Source organism: Lingula anatina, chromosome 1 (assembly GCF_051362555.1).
Source record: "Lingula anatina isolate TDL-2025a chromosome 1, LinAna3.0, whole genome shotgun sequence".
Lineage (NCBI taxonomy): Eukaryota > Metazoa > Brachiopoda > Lingulata > Lingulida > Lingulidae > Lingula > Lingula anatina.
This window is the reverse complement of record NC_141767.1, coordinates 35,837,525-35,863,732: the sequence shown is the minus strand read 5'-3', so window position 1 is coordinate 35,863,732 and position 26,208 is coordinate 35,837,525. Positions and strand designations below refer to the sequence as shown.

Genomic DNA, 26,208 nt, shown 5'->3' with positions numbered 1-26,208 from the left:
TTAACTCCCATCATGATAAAAGAGGGTAAAATATTTCAAGTGTATTAAAAATTAATCTCGTGCAGAAAAACAAGTAAATGCATCTGCGACATAAATTGATATACTCTATTATGTATGACAATATTATGACCATGATAATAAATCTATTAAAATTGCTTTTGTGTCAAATTTAACAACAATTCAATTTCACACAACTTTAAAAAAAATAACCATGAAATCATTGAAAAAATGTGAACTTGATCCCTCCTACTGCTTGAAGGTCAACAGTGACCATGGATCCAAAGGTCATGGCCTTTTAACTGAAGACAACTTATCACGTTTGTCACAGGATTTTCACTGCAGCTAAGATTTGCAGGTAACAACAGCATTTTTCAAATTTCCCATCAAAGAAAGTGAAGTATGTCCAAGGTAATCAGTATGCCACATAAAATGTGAACACTTCCATGTATCATGCTATTGAAGAGGAGATAGTGTTAGGGATCCAGCCATATGGTCAACACATTGTTTTCAAGAGAGGTAAGTTGCCTAGTTTATCACATGATCTATCACAATTTGTAGTTTCTCTTTACTGACACCTCTGTACATAAACTGTATATATAGAAATAAAAACTTGAACAATAATGACATGCTCTGTTTGTAACATGCAGGGCCATAGGTTGACAAAGTGCTTGGAGACCTGCTGTCAAAGGCCTACAATACTTTACAATACTTTCAAACAGATTATTTGTAAAAGTAAGGCTTCTGAGGGCTATGGAAAGAGAAAATGATAACAATATTTGAATACACCCCTCCCTTTTTATTCAAATTCTCTGGGGTGGGGGGGAGGGGGGGTGGGGGGGGGGGGGCAACCTGCAGCCTATGACCCTGACATTACTTATAGAGATCTACAGCTCTGTCAAATACATCTTTTAAATATCCTACTCCAAGGAAAAATGTCTAATTGTATATTATATGCAATTCTCCCTTTAATGTCTTTCCTTTACTAACTGACCTCTAATTGGGCAGCAAATGCCAAATCCACTTTCACCATGATTTTGAAACGTTTGTTAAACAATCAGAAATGACATTTGTTGAACAGTTTCCCAGGGGCACAACCAACTTCTTATCTAAACACATCAGATTTTTCCTAAACACAATATCACCCTGAGTTTCCTGCAGTCTCCTCTGCACAGCTCCAGCTACCAGTATACTGGTATAGAGAAAGTCTGTTAGACTCTGAAACTCAGGGTCACAAAATGGATGTGCCTGTCTATAACTATAAGTGCATTAAAAAAATGTCATTATTGGATTATGAATCTGTTTTTTAAATGATCAAATGTATGATTATGACTGTTTTAACATAGAAAAAAAATTGAAAAAAGCTGTATAATACAGAACAATACTATTAAAAACTGCTACATTGTAAAGTGAACACTGAAACTTTATCATGGCAGTTGTCCAGATTTAAAATTCTTTTTTCTTTTGGTACCAGACCATACTTGTTATATTAAGTTGAAACAAATTATTATATTTCACCATAATCAAGCCATAATTCAATTATGTATTAATGTAAAGATTATCTGGATGTAATCAATATTGACAGATTTTATGACTACAATTGAGATGCAAATGATATATAAAATTTAAGTACCACAGATTGGAATTTTTGATTAAATCATAACAGATTAATTTTACATCTATGTCCCTTTCCCTTCAATTTAAGCTTGTTCCTACATCTTAAATTTTGCTTCATATTAAATCTTTATAGACAACTTCAATATCAAATATTTTCGGCAAATCGAAGGGGTAGCAAACATCAGTACAGATATTAGCTTGCAATCCGACTTAACATTCTTACTATGATACATTAACTTCCATTGTTCAATTTTGTTTTGTTTATTAATTTTGGCACATCATTAAACAGCTGATAAAAAATGTCAAAAATGAGCACCAAAAAGATCTAATTATTAGCTCACAAATTACACAATTCCCAATTCAGTCCATCAGTGATCTCCCACTCATATGTGAAAGAACCCCCCCAACCAGTGCCAGCAATATTCTTAATTCAATTACATCCTTATCATGGAAAATATTCACATCCATTATTAGTATCACAATAATAATAGATTTATCCAGACTAGCATTAAAAGACAGAAATTAACATATCCTTACACCTGCCAGCCCTAAAAAAATTCCATTAAAATCATTATTAAATTAAATCACATTATGTTACACATACACTTAAATATTTAAGCTGTGAATTTCATTGGCCAAAATAAAAAGGAACAGCACTAAACTGTGGCTAGTTCAATCAGTTAGACTAAAATTAGCACTCAGAACCTGAATGCTGTTTTAATAAACAAGTCAGGCTTCCTCGGATTCACTGATAGCATGTGGCATGGCTAAAACCCTAGGTTGATGACTTTCTTGTTCTTCAACTTCATCATCCAAGGCAAACTTGAAAGAAAACATGTCTTATATTTGTTATTCTGTTAAATTAATGAAGAATGCACAATCATTTGCTGCAAATCTTTCCTTTTTTTTTTAGAAATGTTGCAACATTCCAAAGGGAATAAACTGCTGGTAATGTTTAGGTTCACAGTTCATCTCATTCTGATGACACATTTTAGCAGTCTATATGAAAAATAATTAAATAATAATTCCAAGTCATTATTTTCAAACTGTATATTTTTTCTATTTAACTTTTATATTATAAGCATTCACATAGCCCCTGGTCATAATCACAAAACAGATTCTATATGATGCATTTACTTATAAGCCCTACCTTAGTGAAGGAATGTCCTAGTAATTGGCTTGCAGTCCACCTTTCCCGGGGATCAATTTCCAGGCAATGTGACAGGAAATCCTTCCCCTCCTCACTCAGGGTGTCTGGGATGGCAGGTTTACACCCCATACCAACTTTGAACATGATCTGGTAGTTGTTCTCAAGCTCATGCCAAGGTCTCTGAAACAGAAGCATATTTGTATGTTTTAACATTAAAATGTGTGTTCTTCCATAAATGAATGAGAAATACCCATGCAGATGCAACAAATAAGAGACGCATAATATATATATATATATGTAAAGACAGCTGAAGAATAGAGCCCAATAGGCATGCACATAAGGAGATTTGGATCTGAAGCTCAAGATATCAATTAGAAACTTAATAAATACATTTCCTGATAAAATGCAAATGCATACAAAAAACTTGACCATTCTACCAATTAAATGTCAGTCTCTTGCACCAAATTAGGATGGAATATCTACCTTGCCTGTAGCCATCTCAATGACCACACATCCAAGGCTCCAGATATCTGCAGCACGGCCATGGCCCTCCCGGTCATTGTGGGTGATCACTTCTGGAGCCATGTAAGCTGGAGGAAAATAAAAAATATTTGGAACAACTGCGCTATTTAATGGGCATATGTGCTAACACTTTTTATTTAAAGGATACCCTTAATTGTACATTTTAGTTTTACACATATAAATAAATGTAAAATTTACTATTCAATTGTAAAACCTAAAATGTCTATTTTTAAAACAGAATTCATGTTGTAACTTACTGAAAATTTGATTCCTTTTGTTAAGGTTATTTCAACTGGCAATTTTACACTTCTATAACACATGGGACATTTTCAAGCAACACATAATATCATCTTTGCTTTTCTATTTCATTACACTTTTATCCTTTTTTATCACCTTAAAATTCATCTCTCTTCTCCTTTAAAAACTTCTCCTTTAAGGATTTCACATCTAGCATAATTTCAGGCAAGTTCTTACCTGTAGTTCCCACTAGAGTGTTGATTTCTCCAGGCATGGTGGTGTGATTCTTTAATTTCACTGAACACCCAAAGTCTCCAAGTTTCAATGGTCCTTTTGATTGTAAGAAAATGTTGGCACCTGTGTAGGAATAAATTTTTAATTAATATTACAATTTGTCATTTTTTTTTGATAAAAATCTTGTCAAAATATTCCTTGAGGGCAGATTTGGAACAAATTTTTTTTGTCTTTTTTATATCAAGAAATCTTGTATCCATAAGTAATCTAAACTGAAATTTTGTTTCAAAATTTTGCATAAGAAAGTTGTTTTATAAATATTTGCTAACTTTTTTTAACAAACTATTTTTAACAAATTTGAATTCTATACCCTTTCAGTGACTATACATGCCAAAATATGAAAAGAAGCAGTAAATTTGGTGCCTGCGAGTTTTAAATTATTTGTGTACATAGTAAAAGAAAAAAAAAACACATTTTTATTGATACAAATTTTTTCAAAAACCATAAATAAATAAAAAATGTCAAGGTCTATTTACCCTTAATGTCCCTGTGTACAATTTTATTGTCATGTAGTAAGCTGATGGCTACTAGAATCTCTTTGGTATACTTCCTGATGAGTGGTTCAGTGAGACCCATCTTTGCTGCTTCCTCTATTGTGCCCTCATCACAGTATTCCATAAAGATCACCATTTCATCCTGCAAGAAAAATATACATTACCATCCCATGACTTTTGCATCATGGACAGTCTTTATGAGGATCATAAACTCATTCTGATCATTTATGAGGATCATCAGTTCACTCTGTTGATAACTGCCGCTACAAAAAGCCTGAGAAAATCAGGTGGAAAGGATCCAACCATGTCTGGTCTAGAGGCAGATCATTTGATTTTCATTCTGTGTGTTCTTATAATATAGACCCACTAGACGAGGTCCTGGACTGAGTTTATCTAAAGTTTGATAATTGATGAAAAATATTTAATCAAAATTGCAAAAAAAAAAAAAAAAAAAAAAAATACTTAATTGCCCTCTCCGAATAATTCAGCACAGAAACAAATTATAAAGATGAATTGATCTTTGTTAACTTACCCTGTGAACCTCCACCCCAAAATATCTCACCAAGCTTTGGTGCTGTATGCTTTCAAACAGACTGATCTCATCTGCTATGTCCTTTATTGTCTGGTGGTCATTGGGTTGGAAACGGATCTGATTAAACAAAGTTTCATGTTATTCCAATCTGAAGAAGGTATTAGATATGAGCAAAGTGAATATAAAACATTCAATTAAACTGTATAATATGCCTGATGGTTATAAATGCCAATGAAAATAATATTAGGACTTAAGCAATGGTAAATCTGCATCAACCATGCTCACAACTTTGATCTTTTCTCGATTTTACTTACTTCTTTCATTGCCATAAGTTCTCCATTGTCCATATTGACTGCACAATATACTTTGCCAAATTGCCCCTCCCCTGAAAAATCAAAATGTCCATCAATAATTATATGTAACACTATGTCAGACAAAAGCATAATTGTTTACTAAAAAGGCTTATATTGAACTTTGTACTTTTTAACTTAAAATTACTATAATATTTAAAAGCCACTCAAACACAACCAAAATACACTCATTAAAAACATATGTATAGTATAATTTCTTTCTGCTTCAAGATACATATAAATATTCAATAAGTGGACTGGTATACATTTTCAAATTCCACTGTCCAATGTTAACCTTACCAATTTTATTGCCCCTTTGCCACTTAAAATGCACCCTCCTCATATGCAAGTGACAGTTGTTGTCACTTCTCTGAGTGGTGATACGCCCAATTCTTCTTTTTGCCAAAAGTCTTTCATTTTGATCTTGCTCTAGCCTGGCCACTGCTTGATGGACACGCTCCATAGGCTTCAGTGGCACACGAGGTACAACTTGCTTTTCTGAAATAAATAAAGCAAGCAGTTTTGAAATGAAATATAACTCATGTTAAAGTAAATTAAATTCAACTAAATTTTTTGCTTGAGATTAGTTTTTTGTGAAAAATTAAACGTTATCTTTGAACTTTTTATTTCAAACAAATGACAAAGCTTATTTTTGATGTTTATATTAATTTATCTTTCTAATTGGCATTCTGAAGACTTTAATCCATAAAATAAAGTATTGTAGATATGATAGATAGTTTCACTTTTCTTACAAAAATGACAACACAATTATAATACATAAGTTAGCATATGCAGGCATCAAGCAAATAGATGGAAAAGCAATCTGCATAGTACACAAGGCTAAAAATATTAAAATATTAATTCATATTATATACATACATACATACATACATACATACATACATACATACATAAACAAAAGATATATAAATTTCACTCAGTGTCACAAACCCTTTCTCAAAGTACAAAAAGAGTAGAGATGTACTACAAGTCTGACTTAGGCACAAAACATTTTAATTTATCAACACCTTAGAGGACATCAAAAGCAAAAACAGAAGAAGACTAAATATTAGGAGACATCAAAAACTACCATGCCTTCTGCGTGGAAACAATATGTCCAAGTAAGCTTTCCTAGCCCAGGTGATGGTCTTACAGTTTTAAATTAGTATATGGCTTTAGTCATAGCAGTTGTGTGCTTGGCTACAATAAAATCTTTCTTGTGAAAACAGGAAAATCATTGCATATTCTCCAAGTTGCGGAGGGTAAAAAAAAATCAGAGGATAAGATATGCATTTGGCATGGCAACTTCCTCCAAGCTGTAAAAGAGTGATGCATATAACATACTTATAAAATTATATTATGTGCTAATGAAGTGCAGCTGTGCAGAATACCACAGATGACAGTTAATGTACAGTGTAATTGCCCTTTGTGTCCAGTGCATTGACATTAGTAGGTGCAGTGTTTATGAACAGAAAGGCAGGAAATTATATACACAGCACATGGAAATCCAAATATGCTATATAGACATTGATTTATGCACAGAACATCCACATGTATAACATTCCAACTCTTAACAAATCTTATTCTAAATATTTTTCCTGGTGGTGTAATTAATCTTGCTATGAGCCTTGATTTCGATGATATTTTTAACATGAACACCAATAAAATTGTTTTACATATAAGCATGCATAGCGTTTTCATTTCCCTTTTCAAAGACACCAAGAGTGGTACAGACATCAACAGTAATTCAAACTTGAAATACAAAGTCTGAAGATTTTTAAACAGAAGAAGCAAGTGATCAGAAAGAAAATATGAAGATTTCAAATCAAGAACAAACTTATGAAATGAGGACCCATTTCTTAAGATATTTTCTACCACACTTCACATGTATACTATATCCTGTTTTCACCTGTATACAGATTGTCCTTCTCTGAGAAATTCATTGCTCCAATGCTATGTCTTTTCTCTAAAATTGGGCCTGTAATAGTCGAAGATATTGAATTCAAAGTCAATATCTAACCTACCTTAGGAGTGGTAGATTTGACTGCAGTATATTCTTGATATTGAATTTGTTCTTTACACGCAACATCATTTCCCTCTCCCTCTTAAACTTCCAAACTGATAATGCATTTCTATTTCATGTGATTTTTTTAAATTTCATATTACAGTAATTAAAAAATGTGAAGAAAATAAAATCACACGCATGCAGTGATTATCTTGGAACAAAGCACTGCAAAAAGAAAAAACGTAAGCTGTCTAAATAGAAAGTATAACATTTGAACCAAATCACCTGAAACTGACACATTAAGCCAAACAAGCTGCAGGGTAGACTTTTCTAAAATCATTTAGGAAAAGTTCTGTTTTATCCACTATCTGACTCAATTAATGCAAAATATAATCCTTTGATACATGTGTTTTCCCACCTTTTGGTCTGACGTGAACATCCATAACAATTCCACCATTTTCTCCATCATGAATTTCCACAGCACGACTGGGTGATGCTGCTGGGTTGCCACCTAGGGGGAAGTATAGAAACTATTTAGTTATATATCATATCATACATGATAAAACATAACACCTCTGATAAGCAGTAGAGCAGCATTGAATTTTTTTTTTTTGCCTGTGACTAGTTCTTCATGTGTGAATTTTAATTTTTAGTAAATTATGTAAATCTTGTGAACTTATTACGATTGCTACAATATTCTGAACCAATGGTCTCATCTTGATAGGAAAATGATATGAAAGGAAGAATGGGATTTTCTGCATGATAAAAGAAACTTCTCTATGAAATATGTATGTGATATAGCCCCATGGCTCAATACAGGCAATAATGTGTCTCTAATTTTACTACTAGAGTAAAACCCAAACTGCTCTATCCCTATGCAGTTATTTAGTAGCCAATTACTTACCATAAACAAAATCAGACTTATCTGTTGAAGCTTGAGATCTGTTTCAAAAAGCCATTGGAAGGCAAAAAAATTAATTACATTATCATTTGATAATTTTGTTGTGCATTTGAAACAGAAATTCCAAGAACAAATCCCTTACAGAAAAAGAACTCTATGAAACACGACCCTGATCCCATACCTAACCAAGGGTCAGACTGTGATGGGTGAGGCGACGTGGCAGGGTCACTCAGCACGGAGCGGGTTCGTATTGGCTTGGGGGAGGGTGCCGGCTCTGGACAGGACAGGTTCCTGTAGATCATGGCGTTCCTCTGGGCATTCACTGGGTCTGGGCTGCTGGTGCGAAAGTCTGAAAATATGTATAATATTTTTTTCTTTGTTACTTTGTTCTGTGTGTGCTTAGAAGCAGGGGTAAACTTCCTGGTCTGGCTGTGAAGGATACTGTTTGGTTGTTAGCTTTCAGCACCACAGACGGCAGCTGAGCTGTATCCTCCTCAGGGAGGCAAGAGCGTCAACACCCTGTCTGTATCAGAGCCAAAAATGATCAGGCACCCATAGTAAACCATGCTGATACACATGTGTAATGGAGTATATAAGAACTGAATTTATAATTTTTTTTTTTTTTTTTGAAGAGGAACGATTACAAGTACCCAAGGAGTTAACAACATTCATTATGAAGTCCCATCAGAAAGTTAGTTGAGTAGCTCTTTCGTGTTGTTACCAGGACAGGAAAGTTACAAGTTAAAAAAAAAAAGAACCATTTATTTCCACTCACTTGGACTGCCCGTTTTATCAGAAGAACTGCCAATCACATGGGATATGCAGTTGTTGATACTGTGCTTCAAATCCTAAAATAATCATTATATGGCATAGAACAGACAGTTCAGAAACTTCTATATATTCTAATTATATCATTAAATCAAAAAGAAAAAATCTATGAAAGCCAAACATAATGAAGTTGCATTAAATTTGGCATTAGTCAACCAAAGACCAAAATAAATCTAGCTAAAATCAATAAAGGCCATATGGGAAAATAAAAGATAGTGTTCATGATATGTAATCGGTACAAGTGCTGTTATCTGATAAGATATATGTAATACATCAATAATTCCAACTAATTGATTAGTATAACTTACACGATCACAAGAAATCAACCTCAATTGATTACACATACTACTTAAATTTTAGAAAATGCAACTTGAACCTACCAAGAATTCACCTTCTGTCAGGAGGGCCAGAACCCTGGCCTCACAAGCTACTGTGAGAAACTCAAGTCCTTGCATTGCCCATCTGACATATAAAGATTGATATAAGAAGGTATAAGCAAACAATTTTGTGTGTTTAACTACAGCTTGAATTTTATGACATCATTCTTATTTGCAAGCTATTTAAACCACTACTGCATTCAATTGACTATTTATTTAACACTTATATTTACCTATTTAAGTTCAAGCAAAAATTAAAAAAAAAACTACGAAATATAAAGTGTCACATGACCACTGTGTTTTCAGTAAAGCTCACCTGGGTTTTACTCCTCGTCCTCTCTCACATTTTTGTGTAACAAACTTGGTCCATTCTTTGGCAAAACTTATCAGGCCATGTGCTAGCTTCTGTCTGGCGTCACCTGTCACCAGCCTGGTCACTTCTTTGTGGTACTAACCAAAGATCATAAGACACGTAAACATTGAGGAATCAAACATACACCGACAATAATGAATTTGGTAAATGTGTCCATTTTTTCTTGGTGTAAAAATTCTTGAAATTCATGAAGAGAGATAACAGTCATGCACATTGCAGGCGTTGTATCAATTGTTGTTTATCAAAAATTGCTATTGTCCATGTATAGAATTGTTTGATTCTATTCAGTACACACACGTACACACACAGGCATGCACAACCACACTGTTCTCATCAAATTTCAGTTTCTGCATATTATTAACTGTGGAACGTTATTGTCAGAGAAGAATTTCATCAGCTGTGTTAAGTTATAAGAATGATGTGATTTTTTCTTCAGTCAATTATCATTATTAATTTCTTAATTATTATTATTAATTATTATTATTAATGTTATTGATACTAAAGAGGAAATAATTCAGAAAGGGCAAACTTTCCACAAATTGCAATGTTTAGACCCAAATGAAAAGAATCCTCACAGCTCCTCATTAAGTGTTTTTCATTTGTGCTTTTCTAAAGGTCAACCCTCTCAAGAACTCATTAAAATCTATCCCTGGGGAAACAAGTGGGCAAAAAACCATATAACTGGTGAAGATGATAGAAATTCTTGTTTTTCTTTTCAAATTAGATAACTTGGCAAACACAAATATCAATCAATGTTTGTTTTTGTTGGTTTGTTTTGAAAAAAATGACAAAAAAACATTTTCCTGCAATTCACCACAGAATGAAACCAAAAGTTTTTTTCAATTAATGTTTCTTACTTCAAATCCAAAGTTATAGCATTGGTGCATGGTTTCCCTGTATAACTTCAATATGTTGTATTTCTCCATTTCTTCCCTCTCTGAAATGTCATCAAGATTCAGCTTCTCATCCACCTGTATTATGGCCTTTGCTACCTTTTCCCTCAAATACATGGCTGTTGTCTGAAATTATGAACACAACCACAATTGTATATTCAAAGGAATTACATACACATGTAATAACACTGGATAACACTGGATGTCAGTGTGATCATAAATGTAGCGCAGTGGAGAGCTATATAAACACATCACATTCCGATTTGTAAGAAAACTTATACATCAGTTAAACAAATTTTCCTCCAGAAAGAAAGCAATAATCTCAAACTCAAAGATTATTGCTTGACCTGTCCCTGCACTTGGATTAGATGTTACGTCAATAAGTTAAGTTCTAAATGAATCATGCTTCATAAAGACAACCATGTTTTCCTGACATTTCAGCAGGAAATATCAACATCAGGTACTTTTATTTGAAGGGTTTTATCATTCGTAAGGCCTGGATTAGAAAAGACGAGTAGTTTTGCCACGTATTTAGACACAAAAATACAACTTATGGACATTTCCCAACGTGTATTGTATGTCTTTTTAAAGTTAAAACCTTAACAAATCCCCATCTTCACCACAAATATTATGTACAAAGCTATCAAAACTGACCACTCACCTTCAGGTCAATCAAGGATTCAGCGATGGCCTGATGACATGACGTCTGCTCGTTGACAAGTTCCACAGCAGACCCCATGCTCCTTTTAAAGCTCTTCCTTTGTGCTGGCAGCTGTGAGGAGTTGATGACCACCAACAACAGACCTTCAACCTAGAGAAAGAAAATATATTTCTAATAAAGGAGCAATGTTCAAAATGTTCTTGACCAATCTAAAGCTATATTTTTCTTCATATATTACTATGCAAAATAAGCCATACAAAATTAAAGTTCTTTTTAAACTTGGATATGAAATCCAGTGCCACACATACTTAGTCCTCACTGTCACTGTGACAATGTTTTCCTATGTAATACTTTTCTATCTCTGTTTCTTTTATTCAGATCATTATACAAATGGAAAATGCAAATGGGTTGCAGAATTATCCAAAATCCATCAAAGAACATGACACTGCCAAGTAACCCACCTCAATATGGGACAGGGCAATAGTGGTCTCAGCAGTGGGCTCCACCCTGACTGACGTCCCCTCCCAGCCACACGTCCCAGTTTCCCACCGGACCAGCAGCAGGTAACCTTCATGACTCTCCTTGCCCACCTGATGATAGCGATTAAGATTTAACTTCTGTCATCATGAAAAATCATTCATCACTGCATTTTTACTAATAATTTAAGCCCTTGGTACAGAAACAGTGAAAAAAATAAAGCTTTATTTTGGGAAATGAAGCTTAAGATTTTCACTGTTTTTGCACAGAAAACATTTAACAGAAAAGCAATTTAATTATGGTGACCCGAATTTTTGGGGAAATCAATTTTTTTGGACCCAAGGTAAATAAAAAGGAAATTAAGCTTTTTGTACAGTGTGGCCTAAACTTAGCTAAAACACATCTAGTAGATGAAAATTTGCTATAACGGGAAGTACATTTCAGGGTGCCTACAGTGTTTGAAATATGTCAACATCAAAATACTCACCGGGAATGAGTGGTGAATGTCCTCTCTCCCACAGGTGACATTCAGCAGCTGTAGAATCTGTTCTTTGTCCTCACTGATGTGGTGTGGTATAAACATCAGGTAGCCTGCATTGGCAGGGGCATTCACCTAAAACAGGAAGTAAGGATTTGGTCTATACTAATATCTTCTTGATACAGGCAAACATGGCAAGAGCATGGAGTTTCTTCAATGTGTTAATTTTAAAGATTAACACATTGAATTATTTAACGAAAGAATGAACTGACTTTAATCTATAAGCCTTTTTATGTAACTACAACAGTTTATAATAAATATAAGCTTACATCTCCCACTGCAGTAACCTTTTTTACTTGATGTAAGGTCACTGAGGCCACCCAAATGTAAATCATAAATATAATAAAAGTAAATCTATAAACTTAATTGTGAATCTTTGAGGTTCCTGACTATGAGATGATACACCATAGTGGTTATCTATTGGTCTGTGCACTATTTTTCAACATCCAGACTGATTCTGGACTTAATTACCTTGATGTGGTCTGTTTCCTTCAGTTTCTCCAACAGCTGTGCTGGTTCAACTAGAATGTTAAAATCTGCAGCAATCTCAAGATCCTGAAATAAATCAAAACCAATTATTTTTTCCTGTAACATAGAACAGAAAATATATTTTCTAAAAAAGAATAAATTTTAACATTATATTATTATATGTTATATAAATCTTTTGGAAATAATTTCAGAAGGTAATTTTTGGGTGTTAAATATATGCATTATGGAGTATGTTATGGAGCCAGTCATTGTCACCCTATTAACATGAAGCCATGTGCTATCTTCACCTACCTTTCTAAGCATCTTGGCAAATCCTACTGCCTTGGCTGCCCTCTCTCTAGCTTCATGGAACAAATTCTTAATATCCCTGCATATTCTGATAATACCTTGCCTGAATATGAATCACAATATTTCAATATATCAACTTTCAAAGTTGGGATAAAAGTAACACTGAGTTTCATAAATACTCCCCTTCCTTCCCTGCCCACAAACAGCAAATTGGTAAATTTATTAATTTCCTCCTTTTTGCAGTATTATCCTCAAGGATATCTCAAGTGATGAAGAAATAAGATTGCCTCATCCTTAGTCCTCATGCTGACTTATAAACTTAAATATCCCGTTACCAAAAAGTTGCAAAACTAAAATCTTGTTTCTCAAATACTAGTCAACTAAAAACAAGCCACTCCACCTCTAATTTTTAGAATCTTGAAATCAGTGCTTATCTTACCTCAATTCTGTGGATCTATTATGCCTGAGTGTGTGCTCTTCCTCCCCCTCCTCCTCTGAGGAGGAGTGCTCCATGGAGACGGACTCTACCATGGTTGAGTCATAGTTGTGGATGCACTCGTCTATGCCAATCTCCAGAAAGTCTGCTATGGAGTTGAGGAGGCTACTTGCCATGGTGCTATTTTAAAAGAAAAAATTAATTTGTTATTTTTTACAGCTTGTGACAGGTTGAAATTGGAGAGTAGAATTCCTGTCATTTTTATCATAAACTAGCATAATGGTAAGTAAAATTAAATTTGCCAGAAAAGCAACCAACTTTTTTTGTTGTGACTGAAAGCTGTGACTTTCATATTTCACAGTCTAGTAAAAAAGATTACATAAATCTGCCTTTTTCAGACAACATACCAGTTCAAGACCTTCACCAGAGAAAACTTAAAGCTTAATTAGGCTTTTTCAACATCAAAATTTAATCTAGTGCTTCAAAATAAGCATTTCAATAAACTCATTTTATAATTGTTTCAATTTCACCAACCAAAATCTCTTCCCTGCCTCTGCCTCTCCCCCAAGGATATGGGCACAAATTTCCTTGGTGAATGTCCAATGCTCTTCAAGAGCATTTCTAAGGGCTCTAGAAGCTTCTGGCAAGTTTTGCAATGAACACATCCAGGTTTGCAGGTAGCTGAAGTAGACCTGAAATAGGTGAAAAGATGGGTTGTTTAAGAGAAAACTGCATTAAGAATTAGAGCAATGCTGTCTTCTTTTCCCCTGATTTCTTAATGTTAGGGAAAAAAACAAGTGAAAAAGTAAAGAAGTGAGTGATGAACAAGCCTTTCTAAAATGACAAATAGCCCAAACCCTACTCAATAATCCTTGTGTACAAGAAAACAAGAACACAAGAAAACAGTTACCATATAAAGCTAAAAAAAATTGCCTAAATAACAGATCAAAACACCATTAGTTTTGTACCTCTAACATCTCCTTCATGTCAGCATCAAACTGCTCCAGTCCCATCTCAAACTTTTCCTCTGCGTGGATGTCATCCCACATTACTGCTGCCACCATGTGACGATAATACTGCTTCAACAGGACACCAGCCTTTAGCACTTCCATGCACTCACGTATTAACTAGAACATTGAAATAAGATTAAATTTCAACAGTAAAGGTCTAAACTACAAATCTATATGATAATTGTAAGATTGATTAATATCCTAAAACCTAAATACTGCTTCATTAGCATGCTACCTCTCACCATCTTCATACCCTTAAAAATACACTAGCAAGATGAACAAGAACAAAATGATAATAATATTAATAAATAGATTAACTTATAGACAAACAATAAGCCAAATGAATTAGCCAGCATAGAAATCAATAAAATTTATGCACTACATAATAAAAAAAATGAATGGATAATCAAATCTTAGTAGATATCAATAGATAAACAATCAAATATAAAATCAACCATAATAAATAAATTAAATAATCAGATCAACAAATAAACTGTCAGTAGTAAAGAAGAATTGTAAATCATGATATATCAGTACTAGGCACTTGTTTATGCACAGAGCCTTATCTGAATCACAGTTTTCACCTCAGACCAGCACACCTGACTGTGATAAGGGTCAACTACCTGGTGAGATTTAAACTGAGATTACTTCACCTGGGGTTATTTTTTTGGGAAGTACCCCGCCCGTGGCTTGACAAAACAAACCTGCAAGCTTGAAACAGTTGTGGCCTTGGTTTCAGTTACATAACAAAGAATTAACATCCTATTTCCCATGGAAACTGTAAAATGCAGTGATATGTTTTCAACTCCTTCTCAGTCTGGCAATACGCAATAAGGGAAATGTCTATTAGTTGGCAAAACAATGTGTGATGCTGGAAGATGTATCAATTTACCAATTTATGCAAACCCTGCAAACCTAGATGTGCTAATTAGTTACAGTATCCTAAAATTTTGTTTTTCAGAGATTTTTCAATAAATCACCTTGTTTTTTTTTTTTTTTGGGGGGGGGGGTACCGCAAAAACATGAAAAAAAGTAAATAGTATCATGAAATGAATTAATATAACGCACTATGCTTATATATCTAGTTGAACTACCCATAAGTTAGAATATTACCCAATTTTGTTAGATATGGAAACATTTCAACAACCTTACACTGATGCCAGTCTAGTTAAGTTTATTACTTCAGTAATGAAAAATGCTATTTTACCTGACAGTCCCATTAACAATCAGTGCATTTTGCCTTGAGACAACTACATATAGCAATACTATGTATACTGTGATCCAAGAGAGATGGGAACCTTAGTTCAAGTCTAGTTCAGAGAAAGTTGCTATTTTATAATGGAAAGTGCCAAATAACAGTCATGACCTAGGCAGTGATGTAATAACAGGATTTTTATTGAACAAAGTCTGTGGAGTAGACTAGATAGCATTTACTTGAAATGACCTAGACTTGGTTCTATCAAACATGGGTTTTGTTTTAAGCAACTGTCCAGAATACTGCCAGCAAATGAACTTTTTAAAGCAAAATTAAAAAACTTACAAGTCAAACTCCAGAGGAAATTCAATAAAATGTTCATATCCATTAAATCATGGTCTTCCACTTGGTATGCAAGAGTGGATACCAAAAGGTCAATTTAACACATATTTCATACCTGTTTTATGCTCAATAAAGATGGGTCCTTTCCCAGAATCCTCTGCTCCAGCCTCAGGCGCAAGCACTCATGGATGACATCCAAAGGCACGCGAACTAAGAATAAATATGCTGGGCGAAATGAGGGTAATTTCATGTTGTCAAAACCATCACTCCATGCTCCCTGTATGGGGAGACTGGACCTCCGATCACGTGTTAACCCAAGAAGTTGCATGACTTCTGGAGAGAGGTCCCAAGACGGAGAGTGGGTCATCACTGCCACCTCATCACCTAGCTGAATGCCACCCTGGAATAAAAAGTACAATTGATTTCATACAATTTGATGTATCACAGCAAAAAAAAAAAAAAAAAACTGGACTCTAGTTCTCCAAAAAGTGTTGACTTATAGCAATATGATTATAATAAAATTTGGAAAATAATAAAAGATTTGATGTTGAAAAAAAAACAAAAAATATGTCTATTATTCATAAAAAGTATTGCAATTAAATATGTAGAAAAATATCAAAAAATGCTGATTTTTTTTTAAACCATAAAAAATTTTTATTTAAGGTAAATAAAACTGAATTTGTAATCCTGTGTTTTGGTTTTCTACCTAGGAGGCAGGATGTTTCAACCTTTCATCATTGAGAGAGTCCAAATGTCATGCTTCATGGGTAGAAAAAACATATTTAACCTCTATAAAAATGATTTATTTTTCATCACAGTTATTTTCTTTCCTCACTGACTGGTGGCTGAACTAACTGTCATAAAATTGACACCACTCTCTGGATATATCAAGCAAATCAATACATCCTACCTAAAGTCAATCATATTACACACCTGCTACACTTAAGTCACTTAACAGCTCACTCATCCCACTTATCAACATTTACTTATCACTCTTTATCCTGATGGAGCTAATGGAATACATACAAACTTAAGCCTTACCTTAGAGTTTTCCATGGAATTAAACCGAGACGGTCCTTCTAAGGCTCTCTTTGCTCTGTGCAGGGTCCCATCCAATAAATCCTTGAGTCGCATCACCAATTTTTTCATCCCCATTTTCTTGAGATTTTTATCGGCAAATGGTCTGTACATGGAGGTACTGGTCTGGTCAGTAAGGCTGACTTCGCTGGAGGTTCGCGACAAGCTGGAGACGGAACTGGAATGACTGATGACACCACTGCTGACAGGCGTGGAGCTAGTCACCGGTGGGGCTAACCGATCTTCAGGGGATTGGGGTCGAGAATGATTGTCCAAGCTGAACCGCACGTTCTTAATCTTTCTTGGCCTATTGCCTGCACCTCTTCTACTGCCGTCAGAGCCAGCTGGGTCTCCGGCAGAATCTATTTCCTGTCCCTCATCAGTGGCATACTCATCTTCTTCATCATCTTCATCCTCATATTCTTCATCGTCATCATCACTATCATCACCAATGCCAGTCTGCAGTGCACTTGGGTCTTCATATTCAACTCTCGGCCATCTTATACCAATGTCCTGATACACTCCCAGCACCTTGGTGGCTACATTCAGGGCATGACCCAGTTCTTTTGTCACATTCAACCACACGTACAGGGTGTTCACTTTGTGTGTGAACTCCACAGAGGAGTAGAGATCTGACTCTTTACCCAGAGCCTTGGTTGTGGGAAAAAGCTGTTCTATATGTTCTAACTTTTCTAGTTGCTCTGTAACCTGTTCTATGGCCTCCAGTTGTCTATATATGTGCTCTTGGGTCCACATGTAGGCGGGTAAGTCACCTTCACTTGATAAGCTTCTAGCTGATTCATTTTCTGTAAACATAAATTTCATGATTTCTTGTAATGAAGTTTCCACTTTTTCTCTCTCTTTGCACAGGTAAATATCCTGTTCTTTCACTGTTCTTGCACAATGCCAAGCCTGCAGTTCCAGCCATACAAGATCGTTTAATTTTGTTTGCCAGATCTCCTGCTCTGAGCTAATTTGTCTGTTGTAGTCTTTCTTTTCTCTCTTTCCTTCTTTTGTTGGTTTGGTCCCCATATTGACCAACAATTTAAAAGTTTCATGAAATGAAACTCTGTCAGGAGGGCATTCCTCAGGATGATGAGAGAGCTGCCTTCGTTGATAACTACGCAAAGGCTCAAGAGGAGAGGCACTGTTTTCATGAGGCACATTTGTCACCGGTTTTGAATTAAGTGATAAAAATCTGTTTGGAGAGTCTACTTTTAATGGCTCTTGCTTTGCTAGCATCTGTGGTCCTTCTACGTGTGATGTACTTTTTCGATCTCTTTCAAGACTTCTGGAGGTTTTTCGCAGTTTATGTTTTCTCCTTTGAATATTGAACCTGTCAGGACTTTCATCTTTTTCAGGATTGGTTATTGCATCCCCCTGGTCCACTGTATTTATGTCTTTGAGTTTTGTTTTTGCTAAAAGTTTGTCTCTGGGCTCTTTTTTTCCCCGCACACTCCGCAATTTCTCCTGCTTGGCCAGCCTGCCACTGTATACATTGTTAAAATTGTAATGAGCCAAGGGGTCGGCAGATTCTATATCCATTGAATTTAAGGGGGATTCTTCCTCAAAGAAATTTTCATTTTTGTCTTTTGTTAAGTCATTTCCAGGCCTGAAATATAGAATGCCATCAAAAACAACAAATTATACTTTGAAAAAAAAAGCTAGTATCATGCAAAATAATGAAATGAAATAACACAGACACATACAACACAAGTCATATTGATATGCATTTTGGTAGAGTTTATGTTTGTTTAAATGTTTGTTGTTTACACTGGGGCTACATTGTCAGCAAACAACTTTAACGATGTTACAAAAATGCATGCTGCAGCTACCAAATAGAATTTAAATCAGAATTGTGTCCTTCAAAGTTCCCCATAGATGATACATATTCTTTTCATCCTCTTTTAACTAGGATGTTTTTTTGTAATTATGCTTTGTGTTATCAAACAATGTAGTTAGCAGAAGTCCAAAGTTTATTTGGTATTTACAACTGCTGTTATACTGATGAATACAGTTCAGTAAACAATGTTATCTTTAACACTTCGTGATCCTTGCCTTACATAAAATAGGCAAAAAAGAAAGAAAAAGAGAAAGAAAAAAAAGTAATTTCTTTTCACCAAGGAACACATTGTCACCGTAAAGTTCAGATCAACAAGTTCGCAACAAAATAATTAATAACATAAATCTGCTTGTTATCAGTCTCGATTGCAAGTTTCATAGAAATATAATCAAAAAATAAAAAAGCAAGTACACCCCAAACTAATCTCAGGTGCAAATACGCTGTGAGTGTGGACGATGCCGCTCCTCAACTTTGTCAACACAATCAATGAAAGCCAAACAAGGGCACCGTCTCCTGAAAGTGTCTTACTTTAAGCAGAGATTTCTGCACGACGGTGGCGTTAATGCAACCAAAATATATTGCAATTTTAGGTGCACATCTTAAAAAACACAAGGGAGATGCTAGTACTTACGATCTTTCGAGACTAGATGGGGCAACGGAGGTCAGATCACCTGGTTGCTGACCCTCGGCGTCATCTTGATCTTCCATCTTCAATGCACATTTTGATACGCTTATAGGTGGCGCTTATCCAAGAGGAGACACCTATTTTATCAGTACTACGTTATAAATATTTTTAAAACAAGCGTCAGATCAGATACCTTTTTCAAAATGATGGAATAATAAGTTTGTTTTATCGGCTTAAAAGGAAAATAATAGCTTAAATTGCGTAGATAAAGTTATCTGGTTACTGTCTTTGCGTTTTCCTTCGTCTTGGTGATCGTTCTTGTTTTTTTTTCCAATAAATCCATTATTCTAGAAGGTCTCTCTCTGTTTTTTTTTCACTTACAACATAAAGGGTACATTTTTAGATTTCAAATAATATTTTCTACTTTAATTTATCACTTTGCCATATCATATGAAACTAGTAGATCAGTTCGACGGAAATTGTGGCAGTAGCCTAACGATGCGGGGAAGAAACGGTGCGGGGAGGTAGCCACACCACAGATTTTAAAAAAATATTTATTTATTCATCTATTTATTAACATTTTTGTACTAGAAACCATCAAGCTCTTCGACCAATGCTATAACAACAAATCCTCCCCCCCCCCCCCCCTCCCCGAAAAGATCTCAGCCCTTATGGTATTTAACATGATGTGTCTTTATGTGTCGTGTAAAAGATTGAAAAATTGGAAAGTATACGGTGGATTTGCACGACCGCATATTTGGCGAGAGTAGCATTAAAAACCATCTCGATCCTTGATTCCACCCGTCGTTTTTTTACTAGGCCTACATCATAACGTTTATATCTAGATTGGTTTTAATATTCAAATGTTTTGAAATAAAACTTGGCTGAAAAAACTCAAGGTTTGCTGGTTTTCATTTTTTATATCGCTGTTGTTTTTCACAATACTGCCTACTATGACATGTAGGCTTACATTTACTGGTGAATACAAAAAAGTTATGTATCCGTAAGTGTTTTGTTTTGACTGGTTATTGTTCAAATATCCCGCATTTAATTTTCTTCAACAGAAATCAAAATATTTTGAAACTAATAAAAAACAAAACTTATAAATGACTCATTCGGAGAACCTTCACTGAAAACGCAAGTCACAGGTTATCACGAAATACCAAAACAAACGACACGCACAGCATTGTGGGTATTCAAGCCACATTTGTGTGTCCTACATTAAAATAACAAATGCGCTGCCCGCGTCCATGGAGACCGATAAACTTTACCTCTATTCAGTGGGACTAAATAGGCACCCATTGTAAACTTTATCGCGTGGATCGAATCGATTGAGGAAGAATATCGGCGACTACTGAGAGTGGACAGAAATACCTATGGAAGCGTCGACAAGGCCAAGACAGAAGCGAGATAATTGATTAATTACTTTTGAACCGGTAAGTGATGGATTAAAAACCTTGGAAAGTTATCAAACACGGGGTTAAACAAGGTAACTTAGAACCAAGTTATTTTCCAAGGTCTGTAACGTGCATCGCTGACACACAGGCATTATTGTGATGTAGTTAACCAACCCGTCCTTCGTGCCACAGGAGTATTTTATAAAAAAAAACTTCTAACTGAGACGTTTTAAATAGATTTAGCACTGAAAAGCTAAAATGACAAGGCTGTTCTCTTAAGGCATCAGTTCGACGCCGCTGGAAGGCATTTAGGTAATGAATGAAACTTGTCAACATGCTGTAAGCTAAAAAGCCCGATTTGTACACGCCGGTCGTCCAGTTTAGTGAGACAGAATATGTGTAACCAGTATACTTTTTCATAGTACTTTTAAGTCACGAAATTCCGGAATCAAGGCTAGACCTATGTGAACCCATTTGTTATTAAAAGTGCATTTGTCTCCATTTCAGTAAAATGCCAAAGGGGCAATATTTCTACTTCAGGAGAATAATTGTGAAATGACATTTCGTTTCTTAGAGAATGTATTTGAACATATTGACATGGTTCGGCACATGCCGCTGTATCTGGGCAGATTTGTTCACTGAATTTTCTGCTAAAGGGTGACAACAACCCTTCCCCCACCCCATACTTTTTTCTAGTTATACCCTCGTGTCCAAAACTATCGAACCCAAAGCTTCATAAGGTCCCACCCCACAACTGGAGACGGAATCATTCCTGCCACATTATTCCTTTAAAATGGCCAGCTCGAGTTTTCTGTCTGTAGACTCTGTAGTACCCCCAGGCCCGTAGCCAGGGTGGTTCGAAAGACCCCCCCCCCCCCCTTTTTTTTTTTGCCGAGAAAATGTCTATCTGGTTAAAATTTTATCTAGGTACACGAAGGTTTCATGGTAAAAGGTCCAATTTTTCAGAAAAAGAACCACCCTTTTGAATTAGCTGGCTACGGGCCTGACTCCACTCCTCGTTTTCTGGACTTGGGACAGAAAACTCCATCTATGACATAACCTGACAACCCAGTAACGCTGTTGTCATCTAAACATCTTATCGAAATTTACTTCACGACATAGCCCATTTATCACGAGTCTGGGTCGCGTCTCTATACACATCCTTGTCTAAGATGTTACCAGACGCCTACTTACGGCAGATAATACAAGACAGTGTATATCTGATATTGTAATATTAAACACGTGAGGTCACGGTTAGCACATTCGCAAGGAATTTTTCCCTAAAAATTAACGGTATCAGTTTCAACAGGATGACCAAGATTTAATTTTTTGAGGAGAGCTTATAGCTATCATTGCTATTACTATTATTATTATTATTATTTGTTGTTGTTGTGGTCGTTGTCGTCGTCGTTGTCCTATATGTTTTTTAGGATATATGACGGGAATTGAGAGGTTGATGACTCATGTCTTTTCTCTCTCTCTCTCTCTCTCTGTCGTTCTCTTTCAGTCATCCGTTTCTTTTTTCTACATCTATTCATTTTAGTACGATAAATATGTATGTCAAAAACATCAAATATATTGTATTCAAAAGTCTTCACCTCACGCGTCTCCTCTCAACGCCTTTAACAAGACCCTCTTACGGTGTCCATTGTACGGGAAATTACGAACATTCAATAGTTGACTAGAATGCTAATATTGACATTTATACTTATTGTAGCTTCTCAGTCAGACACGAATTTACTCTTCCGTAATTGATTTTTTATTCGCATATCGTTTTGCCTGCTATTTACTCCATTAAACCTAGAACTTACAGATAGCGCTATAATTTCCGTTGTTCGACTTGAATCCGCTATCATCACTATTGCTGTAGGATCAAGTATCATATTAATGTCGCGATTCCATGGAAACGAGTTAATACATTCATTGTATTGTGTAAATGTGCAGGTATAATCCCAGAGTAAATCTCTCTGCAAGGCTGGTCTGTGTGACTGTGGTAATCTGTATAAATCCTACTCCTACTTTCCACTTCAGGGCGTTGGAGACTGCGATCGTAGTGAAATATGTTGGGCTGTAGACATTATCAGATTCTGGCCACTAAGCCTCTACAACTACTTTACAGCTAAAACTATTTTAATTAATTTCACCGGGTTGTAAACCTGTCACCTTTTCGACTTGCACCGAGGTAATCTGCAGCCATTGTTAGCAGTATTTTAGATCAACTTGTATGGGTTTGTGACATATGATTCTATTTCAGGTGAGTTTTTCTCTGATTATTTCTATTGTTATTTTATGTCAATTTCCTTACCTTTTAGGTGTGCACCGTTGCGTGGTGGTTGTCGGCGACGCCGTTTTTCAAGTGTTACCGCACAAAACCAACGCGACACCATGCGTGAAAAGGTATATGGATGGTATCCGGCTGCTTACAACACATACGACAACCCCTTAGCTAAGCAATTTCCAAGAGGGAAATTAAAATACGGTATGTGTTTGTGAAAAATTTGCGGTGATAAACAGGCTTATGTGACAGATGGTCTGTGTGCTGAATACATAATTATGAAGGCCTGCTTTTTTATTTCTTCGTTCAGTGCAACTAGATATATGCTGTATAAGAATATAACAGGACACAAGAAAGGTACTATAATATGTCAGTGTCTACTTTTTTTGTTTTTCTATGCGACCATGGACCTTATTTTGCCTCTCGCATTCCTTATGTTTTTGATATTTAAAAAAAAAAAAAAAAAAAAAAAAAAAAAAAAAAAAAAAAAAGAGTGACAATAATACATAACGCATGAAGCCCACGTACATGGATCAAATGTGACGTTTTTTACGTGTTGAAGTTATCTGTATCGTTTCATTTTACTTAAGTATCGGTACCTCAATGCAGGATTAAGCATATCGTTGTCTTTTTACAGAAAAAGAGGTGTTGTACCGCCACTGGAGAAGTCAGGCCAACCATGGCACCAGAGGCGTCACACCCCCACAGCCTCCCACGCCTATCCGCATCAAACACGAGGCCATGTTGCAACGCCCGGCGTCCCACATCTCATCTACGCCAAGAACCCCCGTGTCTAACCAGGCCATCGTAGAACACTACCTTCGCATTCAAGGCGGGGGAGCGAAGAGTGCGCCTCCGCCCCAAATGTCATTGACGCCAGGTCGCCCAAAGGCGCCAACGCCATCGAAGAAACACGGCTGGGTCACAGAAGCTACGCCTATTCGTGTTGGTAAAGTCGTCGCTAAGGCGCCCACGCCCGATTCCTACGTGGAGATGAGCATCACACAACCAGGGAAAAACGTCCGAGTGAAAAGTGCTACAATACGTAGAGAAGTCCCCAAACCGCCACAAAGGCCTGTGAAGTCTGCAGGTCCTGTGAGACCTCGGCCCGCAGAGAGTGCGATTTCGGAAGAACGCTTTAGTCAGCCACCTAGTGATAGACGGCCACACAAACCTGTCCCACCGACCCCAACCCCAGACACCACGCAAGAACATGTTGAAGTAAAGACCCCGACGTCGATGTCGTACGATGAAGTGATAGAGAAGTACGGTTGGAGGGCGGAGGTTCAGGGAGACCCTTATGGTATCAAGTGAGTAACATTTATTTTTCATCGAATGTGATTTTATTCTGGTAACTAATGAGTATTTTAATTGTGTTTAAGTGAAATTTACAATAAAACTGTCAACGCTTTTTTTTCAAGCTTCAAAGAGCCGAGAGAGTGGAGGTGCAATAAGTTGTAGGAGATTTAACAAATGAACATGTATGCTGTTAATATTTGCAAAATTGGCCATCATCCGCTGACAAAATAGAAATTAAGGTGCAATACATTTGCAACTTTGCAACAAATCAAATCAGTGTTTATACCTTTTAATTTTTCAGAAATACGGTTTTACCAGAAAGATTGGCCTATACCATCAAATGTCCAGAACCAGAGATCCCACCGAATCCACTGACTGGACAAATGCAGAACTATGACACTTTCTTCTATAATACCATCCCCCGCAAGCCTCTGTCTTGTGTGGTGCATCCTGAATGGATCTCTGAGGTTTTACAAGCAAAGAGAATAGAACTGGCTAAAAAGGAGTCCGGCAAAAAGTATAGGCACACAAATTACGCCTTTTTATACTAAAATGTATTCATTATCTGGATATGAATTTTTAAATATTTTTTCTCAATATATTGATTATTTATATGGTCGTTAACAGTTTGGCGTATCTCGCTGAGCGAGGTTCGCGTTATTTGTTAAAGGCGTTAGAATGCGTTATTTCCAAAATAGGTCAATGTATAAAAGAAAAATGTCAGTTACATATCCTCCGTTTGGAATTCGATTTTTTTAACTAGAAGTGAAGGAAAGAGTATTTTAAGACGTTTATATTTTTAATCAGGGTACCCGAAAGCGCTTTCTGTTGATTTTAATAGTTTTATGTAGCCTACATAATCAAAATGAAAAAAAGTGTGAAAACGGACTCTAGAGTTCAAAACTCAAGTAATCTATTTTTACATATAACAAGTTTTCATAGACAATCTGACATTTTAAATAAGGGCTTAGACGTGTGAGTTGAACATTTTCGGGGAATTTTTGTCCTTTCGTATAGGCCTATAGTGGTGCCTCTTCGAAATTGCACGCTCTTTTTTCATTTAAAAAAGTCCTTACTTATAAACTGGTGCCTAAAGTCGGATTATCGTCTGTTTGTAAATATTTATTTTCAGTGAGACCCACCGGATCTTGCATGTAATATCCAAGGTTTAGTCAAATTCAGTTTGGATTAGGTGCTCTTGCGTTTTCATATTAAAACAGCGTACATGAAACGATGGTGTCAAAGAAAAGGAAGAAAAATAATTAAACATAAATGCAGAGTGGTGGAAGTCATTGCTGGAAGAGAGTAAACTCTGAACAAAATAACATTTTATGTTTGACTAAGTGAAAAGCTTTAAGATAAATGTTAAATGTTATGTTCGACTAGCCCTAAGGGTAGCTTACACTTGTTAGAGCACAATATGACTATCAGGGTAATCGACAGTTTTAATTTTTTAACTACCCAATTTGCCATATATTAATTTTTTTAATTGTACGCAAGTTTCTTAGGAAAACACTATAATTACGCAATAAAATACTTACTTTACTTTTACAAATATTTGTATCTTGTTCTGTGTTCTTTATGTTAGTCTGATCACCCGTTTGAGAAGTGAAGTTTGAAGACCCTATACAGAATATTGCCTAACTTTTTCTTACATTACATTTTGGATCCTCCACTTTCAAAATA

General features: G+C 35.7%; 2 protein-coding genes across 5 annotated transcripts; one reads left to right on the top strand and one right to left on the bottom strand.

Moving 5' to 3' along the window:
- Positions 1-827: 827 nt before the first annotated feature.
- Positions 828-19,687, bottom strand: LOC106171976 (mitogen-activated protein kinase kinase kinase 4-like). 2 transcript variants are annotated; one of them, XM_087003420.1, is made up of 26 exons: positions 19,558-19,687; positions 17,048-18,695; positions 16,122-16,406; positions 14,428-14,586; positions 13,994-14,151; positions 13,463-13,639; positions 13,027-13,126; positions 12,718-12,801; positions 12,196-12,321; positions 11,693-11,821; positions 11,232-11,381; positions 10,535-10,696; positions 9,621-9,754; positions 9,308-9,389; positions 8,875-8,947; positions 8,281-8,448; positions 7,617-7,709; positions 7,103-7,171; positions 5,494-5,691; positions 5,158-5,228; positions 4,844-4,960; positions 4,294-4,453; positions 3,761-3,880; positions 3,248-3,354; positions 2,765-2,944; positions 828-2,436 (listed from the first exon to the last, which is right to left on the bottom strand). In XM_087003420.1, exons 1-26 carry the CDS (start codon positions 19,632-19,634, stop codon positions 2,344-2,346), a joined length of 4,920 nt encoding a protein of 1,639 aa, XP_086859546.1. In that variant the 5' UTR covers positions 19,635-19,687; the 3' UTR covers positions 828-2,343. The 2 variants fall into 2 exon arrangements, with proteins under 2 accessions (XP_086859546.1, XP_086859551.1); XM_087003425.1 differs by lacking the exon at positions 7,103-7,171.
- LOC106171985 (uncharacterized) lies at positions 11,658-26,079 on the top strand. 3 transcript variants are annotated; one of them, XM_087003572.1, is made up of 4 exons: positions 11,658-11,794; positions 23,261-23,427; positions 23,861-24,533; positions 24,824-26,079. In XM_087003572.1, the coding sequence occupies exons 2-4, from the start codon at positions 23,334-23,336 to the stop codon at positions 25,071-25,073; spliced, it is 1,017 nt and encodes a 338-aa protein (XP_086859698.1). In that variant the 5' UTR covers positions 11,658-11,794; positions 23,261-23,333; the 3' UTR covers positions 25,074-26,079. The 3 variants fall into 3 exon arrangements, with proteins under 3 accessions (XP_086859698.1, XP_013407975.2, XP_086859702.1); XM_013552521.2 differs by lacking the exon at positions 11,658-11,794 and adding an exon at positions 20,794-20,987; XM_087003576.1 differs by lacking the exon at positions 11,658-11,794 and adding an exon at positions 22,978-23,130.
- Positions 26,080-26,208: the final 129 nt, after the last annotated feature.